Raw genomic sequence first — 28,000 nt, 5'->3', positions numbered from 1 at the left:
TCGTTGCAAAATACCTTGCTATCAAACTATATGTTACCGGTAATTACAGTTTTTGTAGAGATTACCTTACTGAAAACCACTTTATCATTTCCTTCCGCTCCTCATTGGTTCGACACTCTTACTTATCGAAAGGACACAATTGGTCCCCTATACTTGTGGGTCATCAGTAAGGAGTTGGTAAGAACACCTAAGAAGACAAATATGGCGGGATTGTTGAATTCTTTCAGCCCCGGAGATTTAGGTAACAAGGTCATAATGACATAATTGAGACGCTGCACGTATAACGTCCCATTATGGAAGTGAACAATAAGTTGCACAGTATCATGCTTCACAAATTCCGAATAACCTTATTAGAACTCAACAGGAATATTATTAGGACACAGAGCTCTATTCAAATCAATTGAAAACAGAGCATCCTTGGCCTCTATTTTAGTGAATTCACGACAAAGATCAACGTTATCTTCCTCGTTAAGTTTTTCATCATCGCCCCAAGCATCAGGGTCCATGTGGAATTGGTTACCAACACCATGCCCAAATAAGGTTTTGTAGTAATCAGTATCATGCACAATTAGGTTATCGGTACTCTCGATCGTCACCTCACCACATCTAAGCGCATGGATAGTGTTCTTCCAAAGTGTACATGTGCTAAGAACGTCACGCAGTCAAAAAAAACTAACATAACAAGCAATCAAAGAGGAGAAAGAGCACTCTACTAGTGACTTTTAGGAAGAAATGATATTAGGCGGGAAAAGCTGACGTAGCAAGCGGTCAAGGAGGAGAAAGATCTACTAGTGACTTTCAGGAAGAAATGATATCAGACGGGCGGGTGGACCTGGGCAAAACACGTATGCATTGAATGGTTTGGTTACTAAACCGTTTCATACACTTGGCATCGTATCGATCACTTGCGCACCGCCGTTTTGCCTTTTCCACCATATTTCGTCTCTGCTGTGCTAGTTTACCAATATGATTTCTTTGGCGCGTTTAGTCTGCATGATGTGTACATCATCTTCTTTTGACAACCAAGGAATTAATGGCCACAAACAAAGGAATCAAGTCATAAAAACGGATCACACTGCATCCTTGCTCTAGTCAAACGGGCAACAGGGACAGTGCCCCGCGTCGTGTATACAAGGCTACACCGTTGCTCTTGAAAAAAAGAAGGGCATCCCAAAACTGCCTACTTCTTACTCCCTCGGTATCAAAATTGAAGACGTTTTTGTTAGCTAGTTTAGCCTACAAAAAACGTCTTATATTTTAGCACAGGGGTGGCATTTGGCTTGTGCTGCCTAACCCCGTTGTCCGAGCATCAGACGTGAAACGACAAGTTTGCAATTGCACATAAAAAGGTTAATAAAATTTTAAAGCCGTTCCATACATTTTATTGAATAAAAGACAACAACAAAAATATGTTTTTCTTTTATGAACAACAAAATATGCTGCAATATAATTAATTCAAAAAAATACTACTCCTTCCGTCCCATAATATAAGAACACTCTTGACACTAACGTAATGTAAAAAACGCTCTTATTTTATGAGTTGAAGGGAGTACTTACTTTGGTGTGCTAATTAGGATCGGAGGGGGCACTAGCTATGCAGGAGACCCCTTCGGACAGTGAGAGCGGGTAAAATAGCTGGGGAGGCATTCGCATAAAGAAACTGGGGGCAGAAGGGTAAATGCTCACACGCGGGACCCCCGGACAATCGGTTGCGGCGTCGGCTGGCGGCGAGCGGGAAATGGTGGCAGGCCACACGCGCCCTTCTTCTTCCTGGCTTCCTTCAAATTTTCGTCCACCAAATTTTCGCGTTTTCCCAGTTTCCCGCTGAATCCGATCGGAATCACGCGCGAAACGTTTTTTCGTTCGGCCCCCTGCTCCCGCTCGCCCCCCCACCGAACAGGCGGAATCCTCATTTTTTCCCCATCGCTCGTCTCTCTCGCGTGCCGGCGGCGGCGGCGGCGGCGCATCTACACACAGTTCGTTCGTTCTCTACTCGTGCCCTCCCTCCTCCCATTCGTCCGTCTCTCCAGCAATGGCGTGCGGCGGCCGGCCGGCTGGGATCCGAGCCGGCGGCGCGGCTGGATCTGGGGCTTGAGCTGGCGCGCGTGGCCGTATGCGTGTGGCTGGTGCGTGCACGACCACGGCTGCGTGTGGTGTTGAGTTCGGCCTGTGGCAGGTTGCTGGATGCGATTATTCTCTTCTGGTGCAGGTGATTTGAAGCCATAAATCCTCTTCTCTTCTTTGTAAGCAGCATGTGGCAGAGTACCGTGAGTTACAGCTTGGAGCAGAGCACCTTCGATCTGAGGTTATTTGGCCCATAAATCCTATTGTCTTCTTAAATAAAATTTCATTATTTGTCAGACAGATGCATAACTTTTAAGTACTATTTGCAACGTTGAACTGTGAGTGCTAGAACCTAAATCTGCTGCTACAAATAAAATAGTTGAGGGTGGCAAATAAAATGTCATAGTTCAACATCTTTTAGTTCCAAATATCAGTATTTTGTAGACAGGCTGAGGGTGTGCAGTTGAATTATGTCTGTTCACATGTTGAAGTATCATTTGTAGTAATGCGTTGTAGAGGGACATAGATACTTGCTGTAATGGGTCTTTCTTTATGTTCAAATAGTTGCTGGTATTAGTATTTCAGTTTCCAAGCACTAGCTGAATTGTTTCTTTATGTGAGTGAAAGTACTTGTTGTAATGGGCTTCATAATGTCAAGGCTTGCTGTAATTTTTCTCTCTTTAAGCTCAAATACTTGCTGTTCCCGCAAAAAAAAAATACTTGCTGTAATCAGTATCTCAATGTCCAAACACTTGCTGAATTTTTTTCTTTATGTGATTATTGCTAGCTAGGCTTCTTCCAACCAGACCCCGGTGCCCGACGGCTTGTTGTGAGGCTGTCCCTGACCGGCGACTCCCCGGCCTTCCCCGTCTCGGCAGGAAAAGAGCGGCGATGACGGCCGTCGTCGCCGAAGCAGACGAGGAGAGGAAAGCGCAGGCCCTCGTGCGGTAACCCCCCTCCCCCCCTGGTTTTCACTTCCCGTGCGCCGTCGTCGTTCCGGCGGGAGTCACACGATCGCTCGCTCGGAAACAAAGGAGAGTTCACATGGGTTTTGTTTTGTTCTTTCGCAGCGACGACGCGCCTAAGCTGCTCGCCACCTTCAAGGAGATGAAGGACGGGCTCAACCTAGTCAGGACCAAGGTCGAGTTGCTCACCCGCAAGGTACCCCCGCTCTTCCCAATCGCAGCCGCCCCGTCTTGCGCTATGGTTGCGATGATTATACGCCAGAAATTAGCCGCCGGAACTGGGGATGGACGACGAGGGGATGTGATTCTGGTTAAGCTTTTGGGTGGCCGTGGCGAAAGCTGAGAATAATGTTCAATTTCTCTGCGGTGCTGATTAGGAAGAACCTAAACGGGGGCATTTCGTTAACCTCGCTTCCAAACATCAGCCTGCAAACATGGAAGAGCCACATGGAGCACTGATCTGTTCTCTGTACTATTTATCTGACAAGCAAATCAATCAAGTCACCTGAGAAATGTATTCCATCCATTGCTAATGTTAGCTTTCTGGTGGGTGGCAAAAACTGACAATTCCGTTCAATTTTCTGTGGTGTAGTTTAGGAAGAACCTGCTGCTGAGCTACTGCCAGGGTCTTGTCTACTACCTGCTACGCAAGGCCAAGGGGCTGTCCGTCGACAGCCACCCGTCGTGCGCAGCCTTGTCGAGATCAGGCTGTTTCTTGAGAAGGTGTGCGCGTGTGCCCTTTAAGCGTTGTTGATTGCTAAGCTGCCAGTCTCCATTTATGCAGCTGTCTAATAGTGGATTGTTTTATGTTGAATTCTGTGTGCTAGATTCGCCCAATAGACAAGAAGATGGAGTACCAGATCCAGAAGCTCACCAATGCTGCAGATGGTGCAGCTGCCCAGGATAAGGTGCCAGAAGCCGAGGTCAATGGGAAGGGCGGGCAACAAGGCGACGACGACCTGTTGGGGTACCGGCCAAACCCAGATATGATGGATATCAAAATTGCTCCTGAAGGGCAGGTGAAATTCTCACTTACTAACTGATGTTTTCTCTTATATGTGTTAAGGTGATAATGTTTGACTGTTCATCACTCTCTGTTAACACACACACACACACACACACACACAAACGCGTGCGCGCGCGCGCGCACCAATCAGTTACCACCAAAAGTTGTGCATTGAATTTAGTTGTCAATTGGATGAGAAATCGATATTTCTAGTGCGTGTCTTGTAGAATCAAATTAAGTTGCTACTTAACAACTTCTGATGAATTAGAGATTACTCTGTAACTTGGTCACTCTGTTTTATACCAGTTATGATTGTTTCGTGACTAGAGTTCAATTTATACAGATTTGTTTCTTTTTTCATGTAATTTATACAGATTTGTTGTGTCTGATGTGTTTGGCTGTTTGACTTCAGGGCAAAGATGGTATCTACGTTCCTCCGAGAATTGGGCCAGCTGCCATGGATGATAATCATAGTAAAGACGCTATAAGGAAAGAGGAAAGATTATTACGCATGGCAACAGAGAATCCTTATTTAAGGAGATGATTGATGCTGCTGCTGATAGACCAGAAGAGGTTTGTATATTGTGTCTTTTGGACAGTTAGCTACATTAAGCTACATCAAGCTAACTGTTGACGCTGGAACGCGTCACACGAACACGTCGATGTGTACCCGCGGCGCCGAGGGAGATGCTCCGCAACTCACACCGCGGGAGGCCGACTTCCAGCGCGATACACAAGATAGCAAGCCGGCGCTTTTGGGACCAGACGCCCCGCTCGCCTGGGAGGGACCCCGTCAGGGCTCGCGGCGACGATTGGCTGCTCGAGGTCGGTCTTACCGCCCCTAGAGCCTCGTGGATTCGCAGCCTCCAATCTTGAAGAACGACGAAGAACGAGAAGAAAGATACAATGGAAGAGATAAAAGTAGATGAACACGGAAAAGTAGTAGATTGATTGATCGATTGTGTGTTGTTCAATCGGCCGTCACCCCTTAGGTATATAAGAGGCGGCTGGACTTCCCGAGCAAGGAAAAAGCTTGGATTCACGTTCAAAATCCTAGTCAAATTCGGATTGGTTTTGTCCAAACTTTCCAAAACTGTTCGGTTTAAACTGGCTGCACCTTGTGGGTCTTTTTTGTGGTGGTAAACGATCTCGGATGGAAACGAGCCCAAAAGCAATCTTGACCGTTTCGACGAGACGAACAACTTTTATGTTGAACGTTTTTTGATCAGAGGTCATCTTGAGGGTCAAGTCCGTCGCACGAAACAGGCTATCCCTCGCGCTACCCATCAGACAGGGTGTCTGGTGGGGCGCGCCAGTTTTTGCCTCCTGACAGGGCTGTATTCCGACGGCTCTAACTTTTGCATACGAACTCGAATTGGAACGATTTTTATATCAAAATCGATCGTTTCGACGAGACGAAGACAATCCATGTTGATAAATTTTCCATTTGAGGTCGTCTTGGGGCTTAATCAGCCAAACTGTACTCTGAATATAAGATCTTAGTACTTTGAGCATAGTTTCAGTCTTCGAGATGAAATCGGAATGCGATGACCCAAACTTCAAAGATGTTCATATCGACAATATGGAACTCTTTCATGAAGATCCCTTCTCTATTTGAGGTCATCTTAAATAAGTTATTGACCGTGCCAAAATCTGGTGTCACACACATGCCCCCCTGTTTTTCGGCAAAGTTTGTGTGCCGAAAAATAACTTCCGCATAGCTTGTTCTAAGGACGATGTCAACACTCCATCGGCCATTTTGCATGTTCTTAGAACGACAAGTATATATCGTCCATTGCTTGTTTGAACCTCTTGATGCAAACTTGGGTGAAAACTTCTCAGCTTCTAAAATAATCCGGTGATAAGGTTCCATAGATCAAAACCATCCTCCGAACCATATTGTTCACCCTTTCGCTAGGATTTTGCAGATAATCAAAAATGAACTTCCTCCAATCCTTACTTTGCCTGCATAAAAGTTTCATTAGTGGTCGAAGCGGTGGGCTTCGATTCAGCCTTACCTATGTTGACAAGACCTAGCATCGGCTATTGATAGAAATGCAATACACCATGGTAAACATAGTAGCCGGACGCTTGCTGTGCCAACTCTTTCGAATTGTCATGCCTAGATATATGAACAATTTCAAAGCAACCCAAGGTAAATCTTGCATCTAGACATACCAAAAGATAAACTATAAGTGATCCGTCAAAATATTGATAACCCTTGGATATTTGTTGCACTACTAATAACGAATCACCGGAAGCCTCAATATGTATAGCACCTATATCAAGGCAAAGCTCCAATCCGAATGACAATGCATATTCGGCTTTGCTGATTGTGCAAAAATATTATAAGCGGCCTGAGACTTCACAAAATAGCTCCATATGGAGATAAATAAGCAACACCAACACCTTGGCCATTGCCACAAATTTACCGTCGAAAATAATCTCCATAGTACTAGAAAGACAAGGGCAATATCAATGAACATGTACCTCGTTTTGGCCTCTAATTAAACTAAGGACGATGTTAGGATACTACATCAGCCATGCTTTGACATATTCTTAGGGCGATAGATAAATACCGGCCATCAACATAATGCCCATGTAGAATTCATTCACCAAATCATGTATAGCCGAAATAAACAAATAAAATAGCAATCAAATATTTTGGCCCTTTGGATTAGCAAGAAAAAATGTAGCTAATAAAATGTATAGAGATTTGGTAATACCCTCTCATGATGCAGAAAATTATGTCGCTTCCATGGATTAAAATAAATCCAGGGAGGGTAATTTATCATACCTGATGATGAATTCCATGGCAAAGGCATCAATGGTATGGTTGAAGAATATGGATGATGTGCTAACCGAAGATTTTGATGGGGTGATGCAAACCTTCGGCTTAACTGTTTTTGGCTTCCATCCTTCTCTTTCTTCACTTTTGTAACACTTGTTGCAATAGAAGGTTGCACATCACTTTCATTTTGACTGCTCCTCTTTGGAACCCATGCCATGTTCTTCTTTTTCAGCTCTTGTGCACTAAGTTTTTGTAATTCCTTTTTTCGCCAATACGATAAGCCGAGTGGGCACCCCGGCTGTGATTTTGTTTGAAGCAATGACAACTCTTTTTGGGCCTTGTGCACCATCAACTTCTTTTCCTCAGATTTGGAACTCTGATTTTTATCAATTGATTGTTTGACTTCTTTGCCTTTTGTAGCCGATGTCAACACTTTAATTGACTCTTTGTTATTTGAGATCAAATCTGAAGTAGCACACTTACGACCATCTCTTTTCATGCGGTATACTTGCTTTACCACCTCTTTTTTCTTCCTTGAACTCTGGACCGATTCCTTATGATTGAAATGGTCTTTGATGCGTGATTGTTCAAATGTTGATCTTCTTGGAGCTGCATAGTATTGGTGAGATGGTTTAGAATAAGATGGAGAATGTGCCCTTGTACCATACCTGTCCCATGATGAATATGTATCTATATGAGCATAGGGAGGCATCCATGGCATTGGCATTGACGACCCAAAATAAGGATATGAATATGTTGCATTAAAATTATCACTTGGCCAATACCAATCCTCATATTTGCGCTTTGGGGGTGATCTTGGTTTCTTTGCATGATTTGGCCGACAAGCATTCTTCTCTTCACTCATCTTTTGATATTTATCCAATAGTTCAGCAAAGGTGATTTTTGATCTCTTACACTTGCGCTTATTTCTGCCTTTGTTTTCTTTTGGTTTGTTTTCATCGATCATTGGATTTGCTTCCTGCCCCCCAGTCCTTGGCGTCTCCATTGTAGCTTCGATGGAATTCTCGCCCTCAAGATTATGTTCATTATTCTCTTCAACAACTTCTTTACTTGAAACCTTGATCCCATCACCTGCAGTTTTTACATTCTCTTTAAATGGATCGGCTTGAAGCAGCCGATGCAAAAACCTTTTGCCATCGGGACCAATCGGAATAGATTGGTCATCTCTTGGTGTTTCAACAAACTTCAATCGTCCTTTTTCAATGGCCGATTTAACTATTTGCCGAAACATGTTGCAATCCTCAAAATTATGTTTGGACGAATCATGCAACTTACAATACATTCGTCCTTGGATTGATGGCTTAACATGGTGATCGAGAATTGTAATGTAATTATTTTTCAGCAATAAATCAAATATTTGACCACACATGCTTGAATTGAAGGTATACTTCTTGTTTTCTAGCCGATCTTGCTGTTTGAACGGCTTTGGAAATAAGCAAACGAATGGTTCAGATTTGGAATCTCCCCATTCGGCTATGCATTGTGTTTTCCACTCTATCTCCGATGTCTTCGGATAAGATATTGTATTAGCATCGGTTTTCTCAATAGAATTTAACCTTGACTTTAAATTTCTGAAATGAAGATATTTAGAATATACATGTCTCAGTTGAGACCAAGTGCAAGCCAAGTACGAAATAAGCAAAGCTACCCAACTAGATATGAACTTTAGATAAAGCAACGGGAAAAGCTTTGGCTGCAATAATAAGTCATTATCGGCCTTTATAAATGGCACAATTGGTTGACCGATATGTTCTAAAACAATTTTATTGCTAACAAGTAAATTACCCTTCTTCATTGGTCTTTCAAAATTACCTATGAGGATTTTTCTAATAGATGCATCAATAATAAAGTTGTGACCAAATCTAAAAATAGGTAAATTACCCGCTATGCATATCTCTTCAAATATGTTGGGAGAGCATGATGGTGGTGCCACTTGAAGAACATCTTGCTTCGTCTTTGGATGGCTCCCCAACACATTGTCATCATATTTTTCTTGATTCTGTGCATCATTGCTTTGAAGATCCATGTCAGCCGAACTTTGTTCGGCTACTTGTTCTTGTCCTTGAGGCTTGTCAATTTCTATGGCACGAAACTCATAGGGCAGGAAGTAGGTTCCATTGACTTCAGAAAAATCAAGTATGGTTGTTTTGCTATGCTTTCCATGCCTTTTCTCAATAATGCTTGCCTCTTTGGATTTGATGGTCTCAGAATATATACTACTTGATTCGGCTTTTCTAATAACAGAATTTTCTTTGTTACCTGAATCAACAACTTTATCTTTTTTGAATTTGCAAGGCTTCTCGCTCTCGTCTAATTTTAGCCTGCATCTCAGCTTGGCGAGCTTTAAACTTTTTCATCTCAATTTCCATCCACTCGTCATGAGATTGCCCCCTAATACTTTGAGACTCTTTCGGCAATGAGGTGCCGAAACTTTGCGATTTTTTTAGGTGGTACACTGGATGGTACATCACTGGGCGACTGCATCATTTGCACAATTCTAGCTTTTACAGCAGCAAAATCATGAGGCTTCCCGCCTTCTACTAGTTCCTGGCGAATAGAGTTGCACAAATCCCAAGAGAATGTAAGCTTGTTCTCAATTACCCAGTCTGGATATGGTTGCCCCCCAATGCATTTAGACTCTTTCGGCAATGAGATGTTGCCGAAATTCTGTAATTGTGTAGGGGGGACATGATATGCCACGGTAGTAGGTGAAGGCATTTGTGCTCCTGCAGAAGTTTCACTTATTCGGCCATGACCATGAAGGTGCTGAGCCGAATTATGGACATCAACAGTTGCGTATGGTGCCAAAATATTAGTAGCGTTAGGCGTAGCATATGATGTTTGAGGGTAATTGGCCAAATAACTAGTAGTAACATGACCAATTCCCCTATCCACCGACACGTTTGGATTAGCGTACTGCAAGTTATTTGCCGATGAATAAAAACTTGAAACACTTTGTTGCATAGCATTGGAAGTTCCTACATAGGGTGTCTCAACTTAATTAACCGAACTCATCATGTTATTCATCGGCATATAAATTTGTGGGGTTGCCGATGCATGGGAGTTGGGATACATATGTTGCATGTTGCTAAAATTATATGAAGTAGAATCATGGAGATTTTGTTGCATCGGCCCTTGCGCATAATTAGATGCATGATTGATAAAGCTAGGGCTAGCCGATACATTATGCTCATTAGATGATCTAGCAACAACATATGCATTATTTGCATCTACATATGTGAATTTGGTATTCATATTACCTTTGTAGATTGCAAACCCTAGATGACGATCTCTTCGTAGCAAGAACGGGCCGGAGACCGTTCAAAGCTTCGTCCCCAGCGGAGTCGCCAAAAAGTGTGTTGACGCTGGAACGCGTCACACGAACACGTCGATGTGTACCCGCGGCGCCGAGGGAGATGCTCCGCAACTCACACCGCGGGAGGCCGACTTCCAGCGCGATACGCAAGACAGCAAGCCGGCGCTTTTGGGACCAGACGCCCCGCTCGCCCGGGAGGGACCCCGTCAGGGCTCGCAGCGACGATTGGCTGCTCGAGGTCGGTCTTACCGCCCCTAGAGCCTCGTGGATTCGCAGCCTCCAATATTGAAGAACGACGAAGAACGAGAAGAAAGATACAAGGGGAGAGATAAAAGTAGATGAACACGGAAAAATAGTAGTTTGATTGATCGATTGTGTGTTGTTCAATCGACCGTCACCCCTTAGGTATATAAGAGGCGGCTGGACTTCTCGTGCAAGGAAAAAGCTTGGATTCACGTCCAAAACCCTAGTCAAATTCGGATTGGTTTTGTCCGAACTTTCCAAAACTGTTCGGTTTAAACTGGCTGCACCTTGCGGGTCTTTTTTGTGGTGGTAAACGATCTCGGATGGAAACGAGCCCAAAAGTAATCTTGACCATTTCGACGAGACGAACAACTTTTATGTTGAACGTTTTTTGATCAGAGGTCATATTGAGGGTCAAATCGGTCGCACGAAACAGGCTATCCCTCGCGCTACCCATCAGACAGGGTGTCTGGTGGGGCGCGCCAGTTTTTGCCTCCTGACAGGGCTGTGTTCCGACGGCTCTAACTTTTGCATACGAACTCGGATTGTAACGATTTTTATATCAGAATCGATCGTTTCGACGAGACGAAGACAATCCATGTAGATATTTTTTCCATTTGAGGTTGTCTTGGGGGTTTAATCAGCCAAACTGTACTCTGAATATAAGATCTTAGTACTTTGAGCATAGTTTCGGTCTTCAAGATGAAATCAGAATGCGATGACCCAAACTTCAAAAATGTTCATATCGACAATACGAAACTCTTTCATGAAGATCCCTTCTCTATTTGAGGTCATCTTAAATAAGTTATTGACCGTGCTAAAATCTGGTGTCAACACTAACTAAGCTGTCTGAGCAGTCTTGCAGTGGAAGGAGACAGCAGGCGACGAAAGCAAAGAATTCATGACCTACATGCGACAGAGAGAGAAGCAAGAGAAAGCAGAAGAGGAGTTGTTCGCCCGAGCTCCGGTAACCAAGCGTGAAAAGTACATGGAGAAGCAGATGAAGAAGCAGCTTCATCGGTATGTTCCATGATCGTTCTGCAGAGCTTATGGAGTTTATCTTGTCCCCATTATAAAGTGATCCCATCAGCCACATGGGTGAGCCCTGATAGCTTTTGCCACATTAAGCTGAGCTTGCCCTTGAAGATATTCTGCTTAGCTTAACCAACTTATGAACTGCCATGTTTCTGGGTACAGGTTACAAGGCCTAACTGATGGATTCGACCTCGGGATGAACATGCTGCTCGATGGAGAGAAGGAAGACGACGGTGGTTCCAGTCAGCCACGTAGACAGAGCGCAGGGAGGAGGAAACACCAGAAAGGCGGCAAGAGGAAGCGACATTAGTTCAGACCTGACAATGATAGTCCTCTGAAATTTCGCCATTGCTCTCAGTCCAAAGCAGGGATTTTGATACCACAAGAAACTGAACCAGCTGTGCACCATCACTAGGAGCAGAGATGGACTTTGCTTAGAGGCAGCAGCAGTTTTGTGCATCCATGTACACCGACAGCAACTGGGTCCTTGATACGACTGTCATATGTTAATCCTCAGCTGTTTGCCTATGTTTTCCGGTTCCGACGCCTTTGAATCTGTGATGTGTATGAAAATGTGTTATGTTGAGTACGCAAGTATGATCAGAGAATTGTGAAAGTGCACGGTGATTGCTTATTCCAACATCGATCTCCATGTAAAAATTAATATGACCTTAATCCTCTGCGGTCTGAGTCATTATTGCCAATATCCACCATATGTTAGATGTTCCATTTGTAAAGATTATGTGTTGTTGCAATTAAAGATGTAAGAGAAGTGTAAATAATGAGACCTCGTCGAAATTGTTGTTTAGGACCACATTTCGATGGGGAGAATGGAAGTTTCGTTTAATATGAGATATATCATGTTCACTTCTCCTGCTTAGATCCAAATATGTATGTTAATTCTCTAATTAAGATGGAACCAGCGAGAACTCTTGGTTGAAGAATGTATGACAAGTACATACTAATGTTGGTCTCTAATTAAGATGCAACAAGTCTTATTGAGAAGAATGAATAAAAAAAACTCCTTTTATCATGTTAATGTGTATTTAATCCCTTATGAGCATTATGAAGCGCATATGAATGCCAAAGTGTCAAGCTTGCTATTCTAATAACCATCATGATGTAACATGTTGATTATATATTTGACCAACACCCATTTATAATCATGTCAAACTTCACCCAAGTGACAAGTTTGTCAAGATCATGTGGCTCGTGCTTATATTTTTGACCAACATCCTTTACAATCATTTGTCATAGTTCATTAAATACTTGTCCATCTTCTGCCCAGATGGGCAGCTGCATGGAGCCCCTGATGGTCTCTGACAATCATGGTTAGTTATCAATCCTGCACATAAACGAGGTGTTCTAATGCCTAGGCCTAAAGATCCTATCACGTTAATCTTAATGATTTAAATCTAACATCTACTTTACAACTCAATAAAGAATCAGCTCAAAACTCGATCTATAATTAGAGATTAAAAACGTAAAAATTGACTATGAATAGTGTCAGCTTTGGGTGAATAATATTTGACGCTATTCGGTATTCACATCTATTTTTTCCTTTTTTGTTTCTCTACTAAGTGTAGGTCCAACTAGGAGCTGATTTTTTTTAAGGTTGTACATCAAACATGGATGTGTGTCTGCAATTATTTTCAATTTTTTTGAACACATTTCGTTTTTTTTAAAACTGATCTTATTTAAAACCAGACCCTATACTAGTTGCCCCTGTAAAAAAATCGTTCACAGTATGTGTATGTTAACAGTGAAGGGAAGAAAAAAAACACAATTGCCCAGAAACTACTCGACGAGCTCAGTGGTCTGAAATGTGAGTTCATGGCCAAAGCACTTCTTTTTTGCGAGAAAACTTTCGATCTATTCATCAACTGTGGAGGTAGTACAAATAACACTAGAAGTAAAATTTACATCCAGTTTCGTAGACCACCTAGCGATGACTACAAGTACTGGAGCGAGCCGAAGGTGCCGCCGTCATCGCCCCTCCCTCGTCGGAGCCGGGCAAACATTGTTGTAGTAGACAATCGAAAAGTCGTTGTGCTAAGGTCCCATTGGACCAACGCACCAGAAACAGCAACCGCCGGCGATGAAGAGAAGTATAGACAGAAAGGATCCAACCTGCAGACACACGGACGTAGACGAACGAAGACCAGATCCAGTCGGATCCACCGAAGACAAATACCGACCGGATCCCACGAGATCCGTCGGAGACAAACCTCCACACGCCTTTCGACGATGCTTGAAACATCACTGGGACGGGGCTAGGCGAGGAGGACCTTATTTCATCTTCAAAAAGCCGCTGCTGCCTCATCTTCTTGAGCATGACACAAGCCCTAACAAAACTCAGAAAAACATCTAAAAACGGAGCCCTCCCGTCGGCAAGGGCCGTGATCCACCGTGCCTCCATGATCCGAGGACCATAGAAGATGAGGCGGACCGCCGGCGCCGGCGAGAGGACATGATAGGACATGAAGACAATTAATAACCACTGATGTTAGCATTGAGATTTTAACCGGTCCCTGATCACATTTGATCCTCGCTCTGCCATGATAGCAGCACTGAAAAAATCACAGCGGTTTGACGACATTTTCACCGACGTTGTAAAGCAGAGACTTGTGGTGGATCATCTCCAGGCTTCTCGTGCCGGCGTCCCTGACAACCTCCACGCCGGCGAGCACCGCGAAGCTCTCGGCATTCTCGTGCATGTACTCCGACGGGAGCAGCTTCTCCCCCTCCTTGGTTCTCCGGAAGCACCTGGCCACGCACAGTTTGCCGGAGCCCAGCGGCAGGAGGCGCGTCACGGTCGGCGTCCACGACTCCAGCCGTGGCGGGTCCTCCCACACGTGCTGAAGAGGAAAGACGTGCGTCTCCGGCGGCTCGTGCGCGAGGTCGGCGGCGCAGAGGTGCTCGTCGCCGTCGGAGAAGCCGAACCAGAGGCCGTGCTCGGGGACGTACTCGGCGCGGCCTCGGAACGGCAGCGCAGAGCGGCCGACCGGGCTCCACTCACCGCTCGCCGTGTCGAAGGAGTACGTGCCGGCGCCGGCCGTGGACACCCAGATCTCCGAGTCGCCGACCACCGTGTACGCGTCGATCGCGCGCGGGTCCGCCGCCTCTGCCGGCCCCAGCTCATGCTTGAATCTGGTGGGGTACTTGTCCGTGGTCTCGAACCTGTATGGCGGCGACTCGAGCGAGCGCCAGTGCCACTCCTTCCATGGGGAGCCGGCGAACGTGCCGCCGTGGACGAGCGCCTGGAAACAGTACGTGTGGGGCGGCCGTCCGGGGTTGGTCGCCAGCACGTAGAGGCCATCGCCGACGGTGACGGAGATGGGATTGGGCCTGGGCGAGTCCGCGTCGTTCATGATGCAGACGACGCCCGAGGTGCCGTCATAGAGGAGCGTGCGGCCGTCGTGGTCGAGGGCGACGACGTCGTCGCCGAAGCCCATGAACTCCATCCACCCGGTCTGGTTCGGCGGGCAGGGCCAGTCGAAGGACACGGCGGCGCGGGGCAGCCGAGCCGGAGCCGGAGCGCCGGCCGTCGCTGCCGCTGCTGGCTGCGGTGATCCGACGGGGTGGAACAAGCTCGCGGGATCGACGCGGTGCAGGTAGAAGTCGGGGCGGTGGCGGCGGCGGCGAAAGTTGCTGACCAGCAGATTGACGAAGCGGCGGCTCATGCTTTGCTTCAAGATTCTGAATTTTCTTTGGTACTACGTGTCGATAAACAGAACTCCTGATAATCAGGAGAAAGAACAGCGATTTTCTTGGAAAATGGAGAGAAAATCTTGGCGAAAAAATCGGGTTCATGTATTCTTGGAGATTAAGCTAACGCTCAATTTAAATCTGGTAAAATCGGGATATTGTTGATGAAATAATCCAGATATTTTCTAGATTTCTTGGATCTACTCTGTTGGTGTGAGGAGGAACCAAGCATGAAACGTCGATTCTTGGATCTACTCGTGGAAGAATGGCGCAGCAGCGGCAGCCGGTTCCATCTGCACCGCATCGATCCGGCAGGCTTGTTCTACTCGGCCGGATCACCGAAGCTAGCAGCGGCAGCGACAATGGCGGTCGACGCTCCGGCTCCGGCCCCGGCTACGGCTCGGCTGCCTCGCGCCGCCGTGTCCTTCGAGCCCTGCCATGAGAACTCCCGGGAGTCCGGGAAGATGGCCATGATGTCCCTCAAGAACGACGTGGTCGTGGTGAACGGCAGGGGCGGCACCGTCCTCTACGCCGGCGCGTCGGGCGGACTCCGCACCATGCAGCCGGCACCGCTGCACTCGCCCGCCGGGTCCAACTTCCTCGCCTCTGTCACGGTCGGCGACGGCCTCTACGTGCTGTCGCTCGGGGACGGCGGATACCAGACGCCGTACTTCCAGGCCCTCGTCTACGGCCGCCAGCCCGGGCACCGCCGGGCGGAGGACTGGCACTGGCGTCCTCTCCAGCCTCCCACCTTCGATTATTGCGCGGACCACGACGACCGCCCATCATCATCACGGGGGTACTACGACGACGAATGGCACCACTACGTGTACGCGCCGACGGGCCCTCAGGTGGCGATCGGCGGCTACACGGTGGTCGGCGGCTCGCGGATCTGGGCGTCCGCGACGACGGGGGACGGCATGCACTCGTTCGACACGGCGAGCGGCGCGTGGAGCAAGGCCGGTGAGTGGGCGCTGCCGTTTAAAGGCCGCGCCGAGTACGTGGCCGAGCACGGACTCTGGTTCGGGCTCTCCGACAAGGGCAACGGGCGCCTCTGCGTCTGCGCCGCCGACCTCGCGACCACGGCGGTGCCTCCGGCGCTGCTGCACGCGTGGGAGGACCCGCCGGCTCCGCCGGAAGCGTGGAGGACGACCGCGGCCCGGCTCCTGCCGCTGGGCTCCGGCAGGCTGTGCGTGGCGAGGTTCTTCGAGACGAGGGACGAAGAGAACTTTGCGGTGCTCGCCGGCGTGGAGCTTGTCAAGGACGACGATGCCGGCGCAAGAAACCTCCGGATGATCAGGCACAAGTCCAGACGTTATAACTTCGGCTACGACGGCGTCAAGCCGCTTTGATCTTGCTTGGGAGAGGGAGGAGGAAGACGGCCGGAGGTTTTACAGTTGTCCGGCTTCGTTTTGTGGAACAGTCCAAGTTAGGCATATATCAAATTCAAGATATTATAGAGGGATTTCAATTCAGGTTGAAATTGTACGAACACGTTGATCAACTTTGTGACACAAGAGCATCTACAACAGGACATGCAAATCCGACACCCGCAAATAATTGATTTCAAAACCGGATACCTCAAATTAAAAACCTTAAATCCATACTATTACATGCAACGTAAACCTAATTTAATTGGAACTCGTCCGGCTCCGCTGTGCCCATGTTTGGTGGCAGGCCGCGCTCCACACAGTGTTGGTTCCGTCGCCGGCGAGGTAGAGTAGGACATGGGACATGACCCGACTCTCGGGACTCAAGGCGTCGTCGTCTCCCACGCCCTACTCTTCCTCATCGGAGCCCGGAAACCTAACAATGCCGGTGGACGTGAGATTGATGATGGATCCGTCCTGGAAGGAGCCGGTGACATCCACCACGTCACGGTTGCGGCGCCCGGGGTTGCAGGCCATCCGTTTGGGCGGGCACGATGGTTTCCCGACGCAAGGAGTCCAAGTGCTGCCATTGGGCGGCCTCCTCCAGGGAGCGGCGGAGCGCAAGCCGAACGGTCATCTCTTACTTGGGGCTACGTGAGATGAGCTCGGGATCGACGGATCTGGAGGTGTAGGACTCGGATCCGCCATCCGCCATGCCGGAGAAGGTCGGAAATCGCTGGACAATAGCTTGGTGGCGGAGGGAAGTGTAGTGTGGCCAGTATAGATCTGGTCCGACATGACAGACGTGTCCAGGCCTCCGCATATCCGTCCTAATATTTGGGTTGGATACGATGGATGTCGGTCAGCCTGGCCGTTTGAGGGGGGTTTAAGGTGTTCGACTGGTTTTCTTTTGACCGATCACTGATAAAGCCGTCGGTCCAGGCGTTTCAGACGGGGTTTGAGGTGGGCGGCTGTAGATGCTCTAAGAGCATCTCCAACAGCCGCGCTAAGCGCCGCGCGCAAAAATCATGTTTGCCGCGCGCGCTTTGGCTGGTTTAGCGCGGCCGCCAACGCTGGCTCCATCAACCGCGCTATAATGCAGCATGCGCGCGCCGCTCTAGCAGAGCGCAAAAATACAGCGCGCGCGCCGCAAAAACCACATATACATTTCAAAGAAGAAGAGCAAAAATGATCAAACAAACAAAATAAATCAACAATAAAAATAGTTCAATTTCGTTAGCATTACAACTCAAACAAATAGTTTATCGTTCAGTACAACAAATAATGCAATAAACACAACAAATAGTTCATGAACAATACAATGTTGAATGCAGAAATCACGATGCTCTTTGTCGTCCATACCATGCCCACCACTCTTCAATCAGATCATTCTGAAGTTCATTGTGCGTTGCGGGACGCCGAATGGCAATGATAGGAGGCAATAAAACGGGCTATCCTTTCAGCCCTCCGTCGCACTCGCACGGGATGTCCCAAGAGTTCATACTGTGAGTAGTCTAAATCTTGGCCACGCTCATTCTCGATGATCATGTTGTGCATGATCACACAAGCGTGCATGATGTATCAAAGCATTTTTTTGATCCCAAAATCTAGCCGGTCCTCTCACAATAGCAAATTGAGCTTGCAAAATCCCAAATACTCTCTCCACATCTTTTCTAGCCGCCGCCTGAGCATTGTGGAAATCAAGATTTTTCTTACCTTCCGGCTTTTTCAACGGCTTCACGAAGATTTGCCACTTTGGATAGATGCCATCCGCTAGATAATAGCCATAGTTGTACGTACGGCCATTTGCTACAAACCGCACAGGTGGCAACTCACCGTTTGCAATCTTATTCATCAATGGTGACCGGTTGACCACATTGATGTCATTCAAAGATCCAGGCATTCCAAAGAATGCATGCCAAATCCAAGTCTCCTGATCGGCCACCGCTTCAAGGATTATAGTGGAACCCTTTTTTTGGCCATGAAATTGCCCATGCCATGCCTTTGGACAATTCTTCCAACTCCAATGCATGCAATCTATTGAGCCAAGCATGCCGGGAAAGCCGCGCGCTTTGTTCATCGCCAATAGCCTTGCGGCGTCTTCAGTGGGAGATTTCAAATACTCCTTGCCAAACACTTGCACAATTCCCACTGCAAAGCGCTTGACACACATGATGGCTTGATTCTCACCCATAGCCAAGTGATCATCAACTAGATCAGCCGGGATACTGTATGCCAACATACGCAAAGCGGCTGTCACCTTCAGAAAGGTGCTATGCCCGAGCTCTCCGGCGGCATTCCTCCTTTGCTGGAAAAACCGGTCATGGCTCACTAGTTTCTCTGCAATGCGCCTGAACAAGTCGGTGCTCATCCTAAACCGGCGACGAAAATACGACTCCGGGTATGTGGGATTCTTCACGAAATAGTTCTTCATCAATCTGTTATGGGCATCAATCCTATCTCTCCAAATTTTCTCCCGACCCATAACCGAACCACCGTGCTTCGGTTTTTTATTGATATGCATAGCTAGGATCATTGCAAGATCATTCTCCTCTTCCATATCAAATTCTTCTTCGGAAGAATCAAACGATGAACTCATCTACAATGTTCAATACTATACTATAAAAACTACAATTCAAAACATGCACCAAATTCATGAAGTTTGAGCAATACATACCTTGTAGGCGTTTTGTCGAACACCTTGCGGGCGCGGCGCGGCAGCGAGCACTCGGGCGCTGTTCCTCGGACGACGGAGGCGCGCGAGTGCCGGCGGGACTAAGAGGGGATGGGGCGGAAGCGCGGCGGCGCGGGGATAGGCCGGGGAAGCGCCTGAACGGTCGCCGGGGGACGCGGGCGGCAGCGGCGGCGCGGCCGGATGGGTGTGGAAGTGGGAGAGGAAGTGCGAGAGCGAGCGCTCGAGTGTGCCGCGCGCTGCAGCGGGCGCCCGAAATACACCGCGCGGGGCAGTGTTTCCGACAGCGCGCCCAACTCGTTATAGCGCGCGCGCCGCTTTTGCGCGCCCGCTGGAGCGACCCGCCGCGTTGCGCGCGCGCTAAAACCGACTAATTTGCGGCGCGGCGCTAGTATAGCGCGGCTGTTGGAGATGCTCTAACGATCATGACCAAAATTCTATTAAAAAAATCAGAAATGTAGTACACATCACTGCAAACCCGCAAAATGTTACCCGGAAACTGGACGAGAAACCGTACATACTACATCTGCATTCGTCTATACCACCCGAATGAACAGAGACTTGGCGGGGTCATATTCATCCAGTTCAAGAGGCCAAACCGCTGGTTCCTTATTGGAGACCACACCTGGCGGGATCTCGCGGGCCGAACACGAAGTTGCCGGCGGTGTAGAGCGCCTGCAGGCCGTCGGGGCGCGTCACGTACTCCCGGAACCTGAGCGGCGAGCCCTGGTTCCGGCGGGGCAGGACGGCCACGCCGCACGCGCCCCGGCGCGGCGAGCGCGGCACGTACACCACGCAGTCCTTGCTCGCGAACGGCACCGCCTGCTCCGCCGTCTGGATCATGAAGTAGCCCCGCGCGTCTGTCGTGCCCCACGCCGACATGGCCTGCCTCCCTCGCCGGCACCGCAGCAGCGCCGCCGCGTCTGCGAGCACAGAGAGAACAGAGGAAACGATCAGTGCCTGTCACGGCGCGTGCGTGCAGTTCGTGCCATGAAGTGGTACTCACTCGGGAGGGGCGCGACGTTCTTGGACGGGAGGTAGCCGGCGTAGCGGCAGTTCTTGCACCAGACGGCGCCGACGATGCCGATGGTGAAGTTGACGTCCGGCTGCGGCCGGGACACGCCGATCGCCGTGCCGCGGGAGCGGAGCTGGCCGATGCCGGCCACGGCCACGGCCGTGGACCCGGGCGCGGAGAGGGTCCCGAGGAGGAGGGAGATGCAGGTCAGAAGGCGTCTCGCGAGGCAAGCCATTCCTGTGCGTACTGATGAGCCAAGAAGGGCGCGGGCCATTTATGGAGCCCGATCGGAGGTGGCTCCTTGTAGCAGCAAAGTGGCGCCGGTGCTTTATGCAAAGTGATGTGCGCGCGAAGGGACGTGTTGATGATTCACCTGATGGTTGATCGATGCAGGCCGGCTTGATTCAGCTGAGTGTTAGCTTCTTTTTCTTAGGACATCAAACGAGGAGGGTAATACTGATTATTTTTGTATTTTTTACTCTGATTAATTTTGTGCTATTAGCATAATGCTGATTAGTGTTTTACTCCAGTATGGCGATGCTAGGCGTCGGCGTTCGATTGGGGATGATGGGAACCGTCGGATGCGCGTCGTCGTCGTCTTCGTCAATGCACGCGTACTAAGAAAATCCCATCGGCGCCACACGCGTTTCCCCCTTTGCCGCCCCCTCGCCTCGCCACCGCACGCGTTCTCCCCATCGCCGCTCCTGGCTGGTCGCCCCTACTCGCCGGTCCTAGCCCTCACCGGCCATCCTTGTTACTCCCTCTGTAAACTAATATAAGAGCGTTTAGATAACTAAAGTAGTAATCTAAACGCTCTTATATTACTTTACGGAGGAAGTACCTGCTTCGCCCCATGCAACAGCTGCACCCTGCGGTTGCAACCCCTGCGGCAACTGTTGTAGCTCCGGTGGTGACGACCGAAACTCGCCACCGCTCATCCCAGATGTTGCAGCTTGTCAATTTCATTTTATATATACAAATTCTTCTATCTATTATTAATTAGATTTTATTTTGAAGAATTTAATAAAAATAATATTCATGTTTTAATAAAAAAATAAAAAAATAAAGTTTTTTTTAGAAAAAGTTAGTTGACTGCTTAAGGCTCTTGTTTGGCACGAGAGGTTTTGGTGGTTTTTGAGTGAGTTTTTTCACGCGTGGCTCAGAACCCTCTACAATCCTCTTTGGCCCATTTGTAGACGAGGTTTGACAAAATTTCGTGTTTTGACCTTTTTGTGGTCTAAATTCGGGATTTGACCCCTGTTTGATTTTTTTTGAAATCTGACACTTATTCCTATCGTTAGGGGGCTCGGCGGTAGGCTTACATAGCCAGCCTACCGCCACGGGGCTTGGTGGTAGGAAACTAGTCCACGTCAGCAGTGCAAACGGCCGTTGCCCCCCCTGCGTTGCACCCTACCGTCGCTCGACCTGGCGGTAGGCTGTCTGATCCTACCGCCAGGGACCCCGACGTTAGGGTGCGACAGTTATTGGGTGCGGCCGCCCGCCCCACCCCCTTCTCCCCCACACCCAGCCGCCCAACCCCCAAGAACAGAGAGGCAGTTCCTCTCTCGCCCCCTCTCTCATCTCCTCTACTTCCCCCTCCGATCTTCTTCGTTTTTGCGGATCGAGATGGCCCCGAAAAGTGAAAAGTAAGCTCCTCGGATCCCTCCAATTAGTTTTAGTCAAATACCTTAGGATTCGTCACATTATTTGATTCAAATCACTTCCCTTTTTGAACTAGATTTAATCTTTTTGAACCCTATGATTGATTTAGGTTGATTCTACATGCTATATTGTGTTAGATATGAACTCTAGTCACTAGTTGGTATGGTTGTGTGAAGATGAACCCTAGTTCATATTTTTTTAAGGATTTTTTTTTGATATGATGCATGTTGGAGGAATTTGTTGTGATATGATGATGCATGTTGATATGCTATGATGCAAGTAGTGGATGTAATTGGTGAAAAAATGTTGAACCCTCAAGATGAACCTAGTTCATATTTTTTTGTGTTAAAAACATTTATGATATGATGAATATTGGAGATTTTTGTTTAGATGTAGGATGCTTGTGGATGTTAATTTGAATTTTTGAAAATGATGAACAAATATCAAATATGACGAACATTTTTTGAATTTGATGAACAAATCTTGAATTTTGATGAACATTTTTTCAAACCGACGAATAAGAAAATGGATTTTATGAACAATTTTTTGAATCGTTGAGCATTTTTACACATTGATGAACAAAATTTTAAATCGATGAACAAATTTTGAATTGGTGAACAAGTTTTGAAATTGATGAACATATATCGAATTTGACATACATTTTTTAAATTTGATGAACAAAATTTGAATATTGATGAACATCTTTTCAATCCGATGAACAAAAAAAAAGAATTTTATGAACATTTTTTTAATCGTTGAGCATTTTTACACATTGATAAACATTTTTTGAATTTGATACAAAAAAGTTCGCGAATTTATAAAAAATAAAAAAGAAAAAGGTAAAGAGAAAACAAAAAAAAACAAAAAATTAAACGGGATACGGGCCGGCCCATACGAGCGCCCAGCGCGCGTGAGGGGTGCGCGCCTGGTAGTTCGGCGATGCCGTACGCGCTATATAGGAAATCCGCAAAGGAGGCCTAAGGCTTCGTTTGATATGGGAAGAGAGCAACTAGTTAACGAGCGCTCCTTCGGGAGCCTCGCAATGATCAGCGTCACTTGGCGCGCTCTCAGCCATTCGCCACGTGTCGCGCTCTGGACGCTCCCTCTGAATTTTATTTTTTTTATTTTTCCGCACGTGTTTTTGGCTTTTTAAACGTTTTTTTGTTTTTTTTGACGTTTTGGTTTTCCATCGGTCTTTCTTAGCTTGCGAAAAAACATGTTTTCTATTTTTTTTCCTTTCACGAGAGTCACAGTTTTGCTTCCGCGAGAGTCACGGCCGTGCCTCTTGGAAACGAAAAAAAAAACGCGTTTTCTGTTTCTTTTTCCTTTCGCGAGAGTCACGATTTTACTTCCGCGAGAGGCATGATTGTGCTTTAGCGAGAGTCACGGTCGTGCCTCTCGGAAACGAAAAAAAATGTGTTTTCTGTTGTTTTTTTCTTTCGCCAGAGTCACGATTTTGCTTCCACGAGAGGCACAGTTGTGCTTTCGTGAGAGTCACGGCCGTGCCTCTCAGAAACGAAAAAATGCGTTTTCTGTTTTTTCCTTTCGCTAGAGTCACGGTTTTGCTTGGCCGAGAGGCACGGCTGTTTGCGGTGTCTCATCGAAAATGAAAAAAACAAATTTTTCTTTTTTTTTTCATGAGAGTCACGATTTTGCTTCCGCGAGAGGCACGGTTGTGATTTCGTGAGAGGCACGGACGTGCCTCTTTCGGAAAGGGAAAGAATCCGTGCTCCCGGTTCGGTTTTCTCGTTCGGTTTGTTTCGTTTGGTTTTTTTATGAAAAAAAGTTCGTCAAAACCTATGAATATGGGATCTAGTTTCAAAGATCTCGACGCGAGGAATCCAACGGTGAAAGCGGTTCGAGATTTGGACGCACGGTTTGAGAGATAAAAGGTTTTAAATAAACGGATTTATGAAAAAAGGGAAAACTTTCATATTGCGACAAGTGGCGCACAGGGGAGTTGAAGCGATCTTTGCAACGAGTACTCCTCAACTAGTGATTTCTAGATTTTTGGGGGTTTTTAATCGATTTTCCACGCGTGGCCCAGAACCCTACAATCCGCTTTGGCCCATTTGGTAGACGAGGTTTCGCTGGCCCAATCCACCTGATCCCCCCCTTTTCTCTCTCTTAAAAAAAAAACTGACCCCCCCGGATTCGCCTCGACCCTCGCGCCGCCGTCGGCAGCAGCCTCCTCCTCGACGCGCCGCCGTCGGCCGCAGCCTCCTCCTCGCGCCGCCGTCGTCGGAACGGGACGGGCAAAGCAACGCCCTCGCCGCGACTGAGAGGAGGCGCCCCGCCACCGACCGTCAACGTCCTCCTCCGCCGGTTATTCCCGAGGTGATTTCTCCCCTATCCTCCACTTCTCCATCCCCTCCCCTGCAAACCCTAGGGGCGGCTCTTCTTGCTCCTCGTCGGACACCCAGCGGCCATGGCTCCGATCTGCAGCAGTTTGCTGCGTCCATCGATGAGACTGTCTGCCTCCATGGCCATCCCTCTCCTCTCATGAAAATCATTGAAACCCGGCTCTCGTGAGAACCAGTCCATTGATTTTAATTTTGATAGAAGTGTGGGTTTTCATGTTGACAGAAATTAAGGTGTTTCTGGATGAGCTTTTACATTGACAGTAAATCAAGGTCCCTGGATGAACTTTTGCACATAAACAATGTTCAGTTTTATCTGTCAGCATAAATGAAAGATCCAAAAGTTCTGGACTAGAAGCAAGGTCCCTGGATGACAATAAATAATTAGAGGGATTTAAATAATTAGAGTGTGGTTTGTCCTGCCTGCGTAGTAGGTTGATCCACTGCCCCTTTGCTTCAATGGATACTGATATTGTTGGTTCCTTCTTCAGTATGCTCCATTTTGGTCCCCATCCATAAATTTGCAACTGATGGAGAACTCATTGTACACTTGTAACTTGATTACTTTATTAGTGACATCATTGGGGTATTCAAAAATATCCATCCATCTATTTGCTTTTTCTAGAGTAATTAAGCATATCAGTCACCATTTGTCACTGAGATTACTCATCATGAAGCTAGCTAATCTTTTGAGTCAGAAGATTCCCACATCCAGTTTTGTGCAACTCTGACACTCTAATATATCTTTGTCTTGTTTATCCATCTGTGCACAGGAACTGTTTTTTTTTTTCTTTTCTTGGTGCATAAACTCTCTCCTATGCTGGTAGAGGTATATATTTCACACCCAATTAGTTAGACTAACCCCATTAGACAGTCACTACAGCATACCTCCACAGCAATTAGTATTACCAATATTCAGGATATCGGTAAGTGACTGTCTAATGGGGCTAGTCTAATTAATTGGGTGTGACATATGTATCTCTAACCAGCATGCATAATTTTCATGTGTTTTTGTGTATATTGATGTATCATAAGCATGAGACTCAAGTATCATACTAGCTATTTACTGTTCAAAATTTAGTACTGGTTCTTGTCTATTTCTGGACCCTCTCCTTTTGGTAAATTTACAGTATGTGGAGGACAGCTTCTAGCTCGATTTGTAAGAAATTCTAATCAGCCAAATAATTTGCAGGGACGGTATAAAGTTTTTCTTCTGTCAAGAGGGGTGTGTGTTCGCACATTTCCTCGAGTAGAGAAGAAGCAGTATAAAGTTGTTTGGTGATAATGGAACCAAAGCATTCTGCTGAAATGTCCAGGTGCAACATCTTGACTAACCCTTAGCAACAAATGAGCCCTAAAGATTTCAATTATTATATAACATAGAAATGATTTGCAGGCATTTGGACAAGCAAAATCATGCCCTAATGGAAACATACCGAGCAATGTCCCATGAGTTGCATAAACTACAGGTGAGCCTCAGATACTACTAAGCTTTTATGTTAAGAAGGAATCTCAGGGGCATGTCTTCAGTAATCAATTGCTGTCGTTTATATAGGTTGAAGAGGAAACAATCATGCGCAAGTTGTATGAGCTGATGTCTGCAGAAGGGCTTCTCCCAAAGGTACATTGTTGGTGCTGCTCTTCTGAATTTGGACCGTTGGAGCTGTTGAGCTTAGCATCACATTTACCATTAAACCAACTGTAACTATATATATCTATACGGTAAAATAGAGGGCCCAGCCAACAGTTCTACTAATAACTGAAATATACAGTACAGAAAATAAATGATAAATTAAATTCGTAAGAGAGTGAGGAATTTGATTTTAGGAGGAAATAACCTGTGATACTGCCAAGACTTTCCTGGTATTTCTAAATGGTAACCCTTACTTGTTTCTCTATACTGATTAAGCCCTTTTATTTTAAAGTTGGAGAAATAACTACTCCCTCCGTTCCAAATATAAGTCTTTGTAGAGATTTCACTATGGACTACATACGGAGCAAAATGAGTGAATCTACACTCTAAAATGCATCTACATACATCTGTATGTGGTTCATAGTAGAATCTCTCCAAAGACTTATATTTAGGAACGGAGGGAGTAGTAGAATAGCATTCTTTGGTAATATGGCTTGTCTAATAAAGTAGAATCAATTGTTACTGAACAATAAATGATATAACTGAGGATACAGTAATTCTTAACTTGAATTGGTAGCAGTAATTTTTTGGGGTTTGCATTTTTTATTATTCAAACATTTGTTTGGGGTTTGCATTTTTTATTATTCAAACAATTATGCTGACTGAACTAGCATATTCTCACGCAGCTTTTGTACTACGAGTTGAAGTAAAAGTAGCGTTTTTTAGAAGCCGTTATAAATGTAAAGTTGAGCTAATCTCAAACCTATGTGCACATACGTGTGTTGACACTTCAAGTGAGAATCATTGATTCCTAAGAGAAGCCTACTTTCTATAAGCCATAAATGAAGCGCTTATTTAGTCCATTTTCCTGTCTTAGGCACTTGAAACATAAGACAATCAACTTCATTTCATGCTGCTCTGCCTCCTTTAATCAATCTCTCAATAATTGATGCAGCACAAGGAAAAAAGGCAGCCGGAGAGAGCAGGGGAATCAAGCGAGGAAAACGAAGAACAGGAACCATAGAATGTCAACCACGAATCTGCAATAGATGATGTTACATGGGGATGCAAGTTTGGCTGAATAGCAACCGATCTTAGGTATCCACTCCAATGGATATACTGTAGTGAAAATTTTGTCTCGGTTCCAGCAGTTTGTTACCCTGTAATTTTCCAAACTGCACAATGGGATCTTGAATCTGGCTATTGTTCTGTGAGGAATTTCGAGACGGGTTTCAAAGCCTTGTTTGTCCCTAGACGCTTTGGAAAGCTTGGGGAAAGCATGACTAGCACATGAATTTTGTGAATCTTGAAAGTGACCACCGTCCAAACTTGTCAGTGAGGAATGGGCAGCTGACTAGTCTGTTTTACCTTACGCACATGTTGTGTATGAGAATCTTGTGTTTTGAGATTGGTTTCCTGTCGTGCTACTTGTTTGTTCATGGTCGCTTTGGAAAACCTGGGGCATGACTAGCACATGATTTTTGTGAAGTTAGTAGATTCTTGGACAGTGGACGCAATGCCAGATAATTTTCATCATTGCTAATATTTTCCATTCCCTTTACTTGGAGCAGGCGAGACGATGCTGACTATGCATTGCAATGCTGGATGCATTCAGTGTCCATTGAGTAGTGGAACACAGTTCTCTGGTAATCTTTCAAGCTTCAGCACGGTCAGTGTATGGATGGAATTACCTGCTGATGCATGTTAGCATTCTGACAATGCAAAATAACGGCACATGTGTTATCGTAGCTACAATCACAGGTGTGCCCATAATCGGGTCACAGCCACCATAACTTTGAGTTCGGCCTCTGAAATGATGCAAGTGTTGATCCATGTCAGATACACAGTAGCATATGATCAGGAACAGTTGTGTGGGGTGTCACGCTCAGACGGTCAGACCTGCATCTACACTCTGAAGACCTTCATTTAGGCGTTTCACTCTGATCTTGATCCAACGACTCCTTGTTATTCCGGCGAATTATGTTGATAGGTGAGAAGATGACCTGGGCGATGCAAGATCTTCATCCAATGGCTGGAGTTCAGTTACCTTTTAGGCGCCTTTTATTGTTTGTCTAGTTACCTTACTTCAGCTCTTCAGTGCATCTACCAACGGACCCCC

At 46.5% G+C, this 28,000-nt stretch overlaps 2 protein-coding genes and 1 pseudogene across 2 annotated transcripts; 2 read left to right on the top strand and 1 right to left on the bottom strand.

The window, feature by feature from the left end:
• The first annotated feature begins 1,717 nt into the window (after nucleotides 1-1,717).
• Nucleotides 1,718-11,751, top strand: LOC123066243 (neuroguidin-A-like; annotated as a pseudogene).
• Nucleotides 11,752-19,628: 7,877 nt separating this feature from the next.
• LOC123066242 (non-classical arabinogalactan protein 30) lies at nucleotides 19,629-20,552 on the bottom strand. Its single transcript, XM_044489364.1, has 2 exons — nucleotides 20,218-20,552; nucleotides 19,629-20,134 (listed from the first exon to the last, which is right to left on the bottom strand). The coding sequence occupies exons 1-2, from the start codon at nucleotides 20,498-20,500 to the stop codon at nucleotides 19,821-19,823; spliced, it is 597 nt and encodes a 198-aa protein (XP_044345299.1). The 5' UTR covers nucleotides 20,501-20,552; the 3' UTR covers nucleotides 19,629-19,820.
• Nucleotides 20,553-24,003: 3,451 nt separating this feature from the next.
• LOC123066241 (uncharacterized) lies at nucleotides 24,004-27,118 on the top strand. Its single transcript, XM_044489363.1, has 5 exons — nucleotides 24,004-24,225; nucleotides 25,441-25,564; nucleotides 25,645-25,717; nucleotides 25,804-25,869; nucleotides 26,837-27,118. The coding sequence occupies exons 2-5, from the start codon at nucleotides 25,533-25,535 to the stop codon at nucleotides 26,903-26,905; spliced, it is 240 nt and encodes a 79-aa protein (XP_044345298.1). The 5' UTR covers nucleotides 24,004-24,225; nucleotides 25,441-25,532; the 3' UTR covers nucleotides 26,906-27,118.
• The last annotated feature ends 882 nt before the right edge of the window (nucleotides 27,119-28,000 follow it).

The sequence above is a fragment of the Triticum aestivum genome, chromosome 3B, assembly GCF_018294505.1.
Source record: "Triticum aestivum cultivar Chinese Spring chromosome 3B, IWGSC CS RefSeq v2.1, whole genome shotgun sequence".
NCBI classification, from domain to species: Eukaryota; Viridiplantae; Streptophyta; class Magnoliopsida; order Poales; family Poaceae; genus Triticum; species Triticum aestivum.
Note: the sequence above shows the minus strand (reverse complement) of the source record. Positions and strands in the feature narration are given on the sequence as shown.